This window comes from Taeniopygia guttata, chromosome 4 (assembly GCF_048771995.1).
Source record: "Taeniopygia guttata chromosome 4, bTaeGut7.mat, whole genome shotgun sequence".
Classification (NCBI taxonomy): Eukaryota; Metazoa; Chordata; class Aves; order Passeriformes; family Estrildidae; genus Taeniopygia; species Taeniopygia guttata.
The window spans coordinates 29201761-29211801 of NC_133028.1; the positions used below are offsets into that span (position 1 = coordinate 29201761).

At 36.0% G+C, this 10041-nt stretch overlaps 1 protein-coding gene across 4 annotated transcripts in view; it reads left to right on the forward strand.

Moving 5' to 3' along the window:
* ZDHHC2 (zDHHC palmitoyltransferase 2) overlaps positions 1-10041 on the forward strand; it is a 35409-nt gene extending 25368 nt beyond the window's left edge. For all 4 annotated transcript variants that reach the window (XM_030271157.4, XM_072928228.1, XM_030271158.4 and 1 more), the window contains exons 9-13: positions 1495-1621; positions 1782-1874; positions 2933-3042; positions 3473-3550; positions 6239-10041. In XM_030271157.4, the coding sequence (XP_030127017.3) occupies positions 1495-1621; positions 1782-1874; positions 2933-3042; positions 3473-3513 (371 nt within the window). In that variant the 3' untranslated portion in view covers positions 3514-3550; positions 6239-10041. The remainder of the gene's footprint in view (positions 1-1494; positions 1622-1781; positions 1875-2932; positions 3043-3472; positions 3551-6238) is intronic.

Consider the following 10041-nt stretch of genomic DNA (forward strand, 5'->3'; position numbering starts at 1 on the left):
CTCTAAAGGCTTTCCTGTTGACGTAAGCTGATTTAAAGTAGGCCAATGAACTGACCTGTTTCTTCCTGGTTTTGGATTTGTTAATGGTGATTAATGATGATTTTGGTGATTAATGGAAAACTTTGGAAATAGGTATCTGTATCAATGGAAGAAAGTATGTTTACTTCAAGATTTCCTCTAAGATTTTTGAGTTTCTTCAGTATTCTAACAAATCATTGACTTTCAACAATTTTTTACTGGTATTAATTTCTACCTAGGTATAAGTAGAGCAAAGTTTTATTAAAGATGCTTATTTGAATGGAAATAAATTAGTATTCTTTTTATAAACTGATCTATGATATAATTATAATATAAACTGGTCTATAATTATAATTTTTGTGCAAAAAATCTGTTTAGAGGTAATCATAATGTGTTACCCTTCTAATTCAACATTTCATGTTTTCAAAACAAATGGAATCTCGTACTGGCAATATAACATGTTTCCTGCATACTTAATTTACTCAAAAAAATCTGAGTGTCTCTTCCGGTTTTACTTTGGGAAATTGCTCAATATGTGAAGCCTTAAAAATGCAGTAATTTGGTAATGAAGCCATGCTAGCTTTAAGTGTGACTGTGCTTAAATCATCCTGGGAGTTCTTTTCCTAGCCTAATATGGGCATCTAAAAGATGCCCCCATTTTCCTTTCCCCCTTCTTTAAAACCCATTGTAATTAATGCACACTGCATGTGGAAGGTCATTTCCAGCAGTTCTTGGCTAAGGTTTGATTGGAGAAGGACAGTCTCAGCGTGGGTCTGACATGGTTTGTGGGAGCTGTACTGTCAGGACATCAGGACAGAGCTTGCCTGCTATGTATAGGCAATTAAGGGAATTAAATGGCTATCAGTCACTTGGTGAAAAGTGAATGAATTTTCTGCTTCAGGCACTTTGCAACACTTGAAGCTATATTTAGCTCTCTTCTCCAGAAATTTAGGTTGGATGGCCAGGGGGAATAATCTGGGTCTATGAGCAAAGACGTTTCTTTATGCAGTGGTAAAACCACACAGTATTTTCATACCCCAATGCATGTGAAAAGCTAGTCTTACTGCTAAAGTAGGTTAACTTTTTCTCCTTGGCCATTACTTTTTCTGTAATAAACCCTTTGTTTAGGTTTTTCTTTCTTGAACACTGTCTGTGGTATAGTCGCAGACTGGAATCTTCATATAAACAAACATATCGTGTCTTCTTAAAAACTGAGTTCCTCACACTTCCTTGCCTTGATGAGGGAGGAGGGTGAAAGAGACTGGCACCCTTCCTCAGCCATTGGACTTTCTCCATGTGCACAGTGCCTGTGTAGCACTGACTTTGGCTTCCAAGAGTGCACTCACTCTCTGTCTCAGGCATTTGGGCAGCACAGCCTTTCCTTTTGGGTGAATGGCAGTGCAACTGCCTAAGTACTGGTGGGAGAGTTCAACATGCTAGCCTGCAAAGAGGTCTAATTAATCTTTTTCTTTTAAGAGGTATTCAGAGCTCCCATATTTCGTCACAGAACAGATAAGAATGGCTTTAGCCTGGGCTTCAGCAAAAACCTAAGGCAGGTGTTTGGTGATGAGAAGAAATATTGGTTGCTGCCTGTGTTTTCGAGGTATGCTGTTCCTAATGCTTAATTTGTTTAAACTTTTGAATTATCAGGATCCAGAGTGTTTGGGGGATGTTTTTTTGTAATAAGATATAATAATAAATAAAAAATGTTCTTCAAAGCTGAGAGTTTTTTGTACGTATGACACTAATTCTGAATTTTTCAGTTTAGGGGATGGTTGCTCCTTTCCAACTTGCCTTGTTAATCAGGATCCTGAGCAAGCTTCCACACCTGGTGGACTTAATTCGACTTCCAAAAGGTAATCTGCTTTTGTTACCCATTTCAAATAGTTGATCTTTTTTTTCCTGTGCACACATAAACAAAATTATGTATAATATCCTTAAAAGTGGTAAGCAGATGAAGAGTATCGTTTTAATAAATCCAAGTCATATTTTGAAAGTTAAGCTGTAAATCAGGTAATCCTCACATTTATATTTAAATTTATGGAAATGAGGCAGGGTGGGTTTTTCTCCTGATGCTTTGTCTTGGTTCAGTGACATCCCAGGACCTGAATTTTTCACACCTGCCTAACAATCAGTATCAGCACTATGCTTTATGCATACATATGAGATGGTTAGTCACACTGCCTGTGATACAAATCCATTGCCTTGCATGGCTTTTGGGGGATGCCTGCTTTTTCTTGTCTGGTGCAAACTGCTTCATGTCAGGGAATCATCCCTAATGGCACTTGGGCCAAAGCACAGGAAGCTGAATATTAAGTGTTGTTTCTGCTGATAATAGAACTTGTTTTATTACTTCTTATCCTTAATGGACATTACGTCTTTTAAGTGTGAAAACTATGCATATTCTCCTCTAAATAAATTCATATTGCATCTTTTTTGAAACATTTGATAAGTGTAGTGAATATGTGGCTAAGAAATGATAATGGAATCATACAGAGAAGCTTGTATTCATAAAAGAAATAGATGACATTTCAGCTTTCTGTTTACTGACATTTTATCTTACCCCAGCATTCTGTAGCTTACATTAGGAAAGAGGTTTTGGAGATGTTCTCTCCATTTATCATGTCAAGTTTGTTGTAGTGAAGAAGAATATAAGTAAGAGTGCATTTGGGGCTGAAGTACAGATATTAATATAAAATAGCTGTCAAATTAAAAATCCTTGTGCTTTTTAGATTGTGCTTGTACTTGTGGCAACTACAGTGTAATGTATGTAATGATAAAAAAGTAGTGATTCATCAGACAAGAAGCAAGGTGAGGTAAGGAAAATACTGCGTACGACAAACTGTTTGTAATGTGTGGTAAGATGATGAAAAATTACTTCAGTTCAATAATGTTCTTTTTATTGGTGCTACAGTGAGAACCATCTGTTTCCTGCAAAGCCTTTGCGTGATTCCCAGAGCCACCTACTTACAGATGCACCATCTTGGCCCGAAACTGCTGCAAAGGCTGACAAGGGCAAAGTTGGTAAGGAGTTGACTTATGCTGCAGTGATTTGTGTTGTATAAACTAGTTTTGGAGGATATATTGCAACAATGATCACAGTCACATGGTTTGTAATCGTGAACCAAAATTCATTAAGCTTTTTTTAAACACATGTAGGAAGTTCCATGTGTCAAGCTGCTGTGCCTTTCCCAGTTAAGCCTGAGCAAGGGATATCAGAACACTGATACCAGTAGGTGCTAAGTATTTTTTAAGCTAGGCCTGATTTGACAAGAAATTTCTTATAAAAGAGATGACACCTATTAGCAGCTAGTGAAAAGTTATGTAATAGACATGGCTTAGGACTTGGTAATAGAGTAATGACATCAAAATTATTGTTAATTCAAGGTTGTATTATTTGCTGAAATAGACATGAGACCTTTTCCTGTGGGAGTACTATTTTTTGTCTTTTAAGGTATGAGCAATCCTGCATTAACCATGGAAAATGAAACCTAATTTCCCTTAAAAGAAACATCTGAATATGTAAAGAAAGGTATGTTAATATTCTCTGTATTTATTATTTTATTTAATGATCCCTTACCATTTGAAGACTGCACAAAAGAAAATTACTAAAACACTTCCTATTTGTTTTATTTTCTTCAATTAATTCTTTAACACATGTAGTAGTACATGAACATTTAGTTCAAACATTTAGTTTTAAACTAAACTTCCTATTTCTTGATGTCTCATGTTTGCAAATTAGTTTGATCTTTATACTCATTGGTTTTTAGGTAATAGTCCAATTTTTATTATTATTATTATTCCCTTTATTTAGAAAGATACTGAGAATTGTGAGCATTCAAGCTGCTTAGCCAATATTTGTCACGCTAAGTTTGAAAATTAGGCTGATTCTTAACACTGAATGCAAAGATCATAGCTTTGTCTGCTAAAACAGGTAAAAGTCTATCAAATTTTGAAGCAAAAAGGATTTAGTCTAATATATAAGCTATTAGTGTCTTGCTCTGAGTCAGGTACTGAGCTGCATCCTATTTAGTAGTAAAAACATGCTGCCTATTGAAGACAAAAGGTGTCCATATGAATTCCTGAGGATTTAATGACTTGTTGTCAAAAACGGCTGAGATTTTCTTGATTTCTTGCATTAATATCTTGCAAAACAGACTTCTCAGAAAGCAGGTTTGAGAAGCAGCTAATAAATTAACTCCTGTTATGTTAGGTACATAACAGGAGTTGACATTTACCCTGGGTTGTGGAAATGAACACAATCATCATATTCACTCTAGTACTTGAATATAGCTAACTCCACCAAAACTTAAATTATTTTGTACTTCAAACTGTATAAAAAGTTTGACTCCAACCCTAAGAATTCTTGCATAGAAAGTAATCAAGGAACTGCAGTGATTGTTACTAGACTCAATTAGGAATTGTATTGCACTGTCAAGGCAGATTATAAAACTAGTGGGTGTGCAGATACCAACAGATGGGCCCATAGCTTGTATCAAAAAGTTCCCAGAAGTTCAGTTTGGTTCATGTGAGAAATTTGAAAACCTCTTGGCCCTTACATTCTGGTTTTGTGTTCAATGATGAAGACACTGTTCCAGATATAGGTACATCTGCAAACTCAATGATGATGTGAAGTGTTAGAGGTGTTGAAAATGTGGGTGTCAGATGAACAGAGTTAAAGAGATGAGTTAAGGAAACTCAGACAGTGTCTGCAATTTTCACTGCTCTGTGTATGATATTTTAATAGAATATAAACCCCTCATTTCTAACCCTTTATTCAAAATGTAAAACGTTGCATTTCTGCACTGTTTAATCCATCAGGTCTTTCAACATAACAACAGCTTCTAGAAAAGACTAAATTATTCACCTTCAGTTACTTTAATGTCTTACATCTCATCACTAATTAAGAGTAAAATATTGGAGACAGACTTTAAAGAAACATATTCTTGGATTGTTACAGAAATACCATTAATTGCAACTAGTTTTATCAGGTTGGAGTTCTACTTTCTAAAGTCCTAACACTTTATTTACTTAAGTAATAGCTTTTAAACTTTAATCTTTCTTTCAAGAGTGTGTACATTTTATTGGAACTTTGTCATTCAGATTACTCTGAATATCAAACATAGTCTGTTTGATATCAAACATAGACTGTTCTAAAGATATTAAAAGTGGGTGGATTTTCCCATCAGTTTAGCTTGTTAAACATCTTGTGCTCTTTTTAAATTATTTTCTTTTAGTCCAGTCTGAGAAAGAGTTGAGTTTGCTGTCTGATTACTTCACTCTGTGGCATTTGGGGGCTTTGTTTGGTCTTGTTTTTTCTTTTTGGAAGCATCCATTTTGAAACAAGGCTTTTTAAAGAGAGACTACTTTCAGAGGAGGTTATGTTCTAAAGAGTAACTCTGAAGTCTCATGAAGGGGCTCCTGGAAGTTGGTTTTGCCTCACTTGGATTTATGCACTTTCAGAAGGGCAGTAAGAACTAGAAATTCTCTGGCATGAGCATAAGCACCAGATTGGTTGTACCCTTAGCTTGGAGATATTTCTATGTGGCAGTTAAAACTTTCTGGACTAGTAACAAAAAAGATAAATTACTGTCTACATGTATGTCACATACAATTGCTGGAAATAAGAGCCTGTATATAAAAACTTATTTTAGCTACTTTGCATTTAACTTCATTACATTACTGTTAATATGGGAATTATATTTGTTCCTAGGGATTGAATAGAATACTTTTAATAGAGCTGCTGAAGTCACCACAACAAAACCAAGTAATTTCATCTTAGATATGAAAAAGACAGCCTGCAGTCCCTACCAATGTGTTAGAATTAGAATTTATGTCCCGTTGAAGGATCTGTTCAATATCCTGTATCCTGTAATCCTTCATATTTCAGCAGAGAACTGATTATCGAAAGTGCCAGATGTAGTTTACACTATGTAATAGAGAATTATTTTTTAAATATGTTGGTATCTGGAAGTACTGTAAAAATAGCTTGTATCATTTTATAGACTGGTGGCCTGCTTGCTGTGTAGTCTGTACTTATTGTCATCCTGAAGTAGATTAATACCATACCTGTAAATAGTCTTATTCCTCTTTAGGGTAGGATTTTTATTCTGCTGTTAGTCACTTTCCCCTTCAAGTTGATGACACTTGTTACAATAACATAATTTTTAAGTATTCTTTGATTCTAATAATGTGTTTTGTGATAAATATTCTGTTCCAGTTTAAGAGCAAGCTGTTGTTGGAAGGAAGATGCATACTTCCAAGTATCACCCCTGTTGGCCAGCTGCTCCTGTCTGCTCCTCTATGGATGTGCTCAGAAAACAAACTGACAGATGATTAGCTGTCTCCATGTCACTGCTTGAAACACGAAACCAAACATACTACTTCTGAATCATACAAAGGATGTTCCAACTTAAAATTACTGGGTTTAAATGGTGAAGGATAATTGAGTACTAGAAAGAGGAAAAAAAGAAGAGTCTGCGTTTACAATTGTAAAAATTCAATGGCTGGTTTTACTTTGATATTCAGCACAAGCAAAATGTGACCTCCTTACTATCAGTTCATGTTCTTGACTTGGTTTTGAAAATTCATCTTTTAATTCAAATTGTTTAAGTAGTTGATTTTAAAATCAAATTTTTGCACTACTGGCTTTATGAATTGGGAGAACAGCCAGTGTTGATTAGTGGCTTGGTGGACTGTATTTTCTTTTGAGCCCTTGATAAGCAATTTTTGAAGGTAAGAAGACCTAAGTGAAGTATCTGACTGGTTTTGGAACATTTTTTGGAAAAAATTAGTCTAAAAGCTCTGTTTTTCCAAAGGTCTGCATTAGAGATAGTTTGAAAAATTGTTGAGAAGGAAAAAAATCCTTTGGTTAATTGAATGCTACAGTGGGCCACTGCTCAGTGATGTGATGAAAAGCCTGTGTTCAGGTGGGTAATACATAAATGAAACTGGCCAGCTGGGGATTTTGATGGAAGCTTCACAGAATAGGCCTATGAAATGGGATTTTATTGTCCCATTTGGAGCTCTTACCCCTTTGTGAAGCAAATGTTGGCCCTGAATTTCGATCCAAAAGGCTTTTGACCAACCTGTGTTAGTTACTGAGGGCCACTGTCTTTCAAGCTCCTAATTTCCTATTAATCAATATTTCTCTCAATTTCTTTTTTTCACTTTTTCTTCAAGATACTGCCTTTCTTACTGCTTAACTTAATGAATACCACGTGGAGTCAAGGAGACTTACTGTTATAACTTGTGATATTTGCATTTACAGGACAATGGACTTTTGATTGCAATACCAAAAAGCCAAGCTGCTGCACATAGGAAATTCCATTCAATTAAGTTAGGAGATAGCAGCTTTCTTAGGATCAGAGTTTACTGACCAGAATGAAAGAGGCATTTTTGCCTTTCAAAGTCAAGGAAGTTTCAGCAACACAACTCTAATTGTCTTGTGCCTTTTGTATACACTACATTTATGGTATCAGTGTTTACATTTAAATGCAAATTTCTATTCTGAAAACAACTTTAGGAGGAACTTAGTTATGTTTTCTAGGGGGCTAGATAAAAAGACAAGTCAAAAAAGAAAGGTGAAAGCCTCTCAGACTACATTGAGTTCAGTTGAAATAGAAAAGTGCTTCTATTATCAAACCTGAGTTACTTAGTAGGTTGGTTCACAGTGTAAAGATGCCAGATACTTGTTTAGGAAACTGGCAGCAGGACTAAGTGATACAATTCTGAAAGCAGAAGATACTATAATTAACTCTTCTACCAGCACATAACTTCAAAATTTGTTTTTCTTGGGTTTGCAATTTAAGCGATAGCTGTTGTAGCAAAATGTGGCGCTTTTTTCCCCTCTAGTGAGGGAAAATGTATTTATTTTACTTTTTTTCTTTCAAATGTAAAATTTTTACCAGCCTGAAAACATCTGTTTATTGCCAGAAGTGCCAGAGTGTGGATCCCTTGATGTAGAACACCTTTTTTAAACTAGCATGAAGGTAGCATACAGTTTACATTATGCCTGCAGAGATCAAGTTACCAAAAGATTTTTTGCAGCTCTTTATTCAGTGTTGTTCTGTCAGCTTACCTCATATTCGTGTTTGTTTAAAGGCGAACTTTTCAAGGGATAAGGGGGAGAGGGAAAATATATTTTTTAACACTTCAGGTTCTCTATCTGTAGAGTCTGGTTTTTTATGCAGTTAGTCACAGGGTGGTTTGTCATGGAGCATGCATTTAAAAATACTAAGTAGAAAGTTGAAATTCAGCTTCAGTGTTTCTTGCACCATATTTTCATGTAAAGACAAAAGATTTCCTCCCCAGCAAAACACATCATGGAAATGGCGCTCTCTAATACAGATGTCATTCTCTCTGTGGCCAGGGCTGAGATCTCTCAGTAAGGCTGGGGATCAATGCAGAGAAAGGACAGGGATAAGGGATCAAGAAATGCCTGGCTTCTCCATGTCTCCAAAGTCCATTGGAAAGCACAATAGCCCTAAATAATATGAGTTTTGTTGCAGCCAGAGGCTGTCTCCTTCTCAGAAAACTGATGGAGGCATAGGGAACAGACACTGATGAAAGGAGGAGAAAAAGAAAGAAAGGGTGGTAGCTTGGAGGTAAACACTGAGCAGATCTGAGCCAGGGGGCTGTAGCTACATCTGCTCTCTGGATGGGCATGAGCTGTGTCTCCATGAAGAGCACTGTCAGCAGGCTTTGAGGGTTCCTGGCAGTTTTCACTGTGTAGAGTATGGACAAAATTGAGTTAATCATGCTCCAAAGTACTATTTCTGATGATATGACTGTACTCTTGTCTTTAAACTCTCTAATACTTTCTATAACAAAGTGAAAATTCTCTTTTTGACATACTGACCATTGTCAGTGTTAAAATGCATGCAGGAGAATTTGTGAAGAAGTCAGGGTAGCAAGGATGCAATGTTGTTTGTCTGCATACACTGATTCTCCTGTCCTTTATATCCTTGCTAGGCACTTTACTACAGCCTTTTGTGTAATTTCTGTATTTTTTTTAAGGAATGCTTTTTACCTACTGTACAGTTACTAATCTACTTTTTTGCTAAAAAGAAAATAATATCCCTGATACTTGTCTATGACGCATTTCAAGCTTTAGTGGAAACTGAATGAGTTCTGCAGGCTCCTCAGATGGGCATGAGTCCCAAATGACAGCAGAGTTAAATTTATTTTGTATATATGTAAACAGTCATATGAACCATAGCTCCCTACATGTGTAAAAAATGTCTTTTCTTTTTAGGTTAGAACGAATCCAAAACATCTGCACCAGAAGTAGTCCACACATACTCTGTATCAGTAGATGTACGGGTGATGGAGTACTCAAAGTCTTCACAGAGAACTATTTTTGTTAAGAAAATGGAACGCAATCTTTGTGAGCAGTTAAGATAGAGCTGCTGTTATGCACTTTAATTCTTTAACTGGAGAGAAAAAACACTGTCCAGTTTAGGTTACAGACTGAAATCTCTTTAGTAGACTGGGCAAGTAATGAATGAAACACAGAATCAGAGAGTGGCAGAGGTTGGAAGGGACCACCACTGGGGTTATCTGGTCCCTGCTCAAGCAGGATCATCCTAGAGCACATTGCACAGTATGAAATACAGATGGCTCTTGAGTATCTCTTGTGAGGGACACTCCGGAAAGGAAACAAGTTTGTTTCAGTGCGTGGAATGCTGTAGCTGTTTTTCATCATTATTTGGACTGAAACCTAATTTCCCTTACAAGAAACATCTAAATATGTAAGGAAAAGTATGTTAATATTCTCTGTATTTATTATTTTATTAGATGATTCCTTACTATTTGAAGAGTGCACAAAAGAAAATTACTGAAACACTTCCTAACTGTTTTCTTCAATTAATTTTTTAATTAACTGAGAGTTCTTCCCCTGGTTTGGTTGACTGGTGTGTGAAGGGGTGGGGGAAAATATATTTCTACATCAATTTAGTGTATAACTTTGCCATATGTTAATGTATTGCTTACATAAATAAATGCTTCATGTTCAGCATGCCA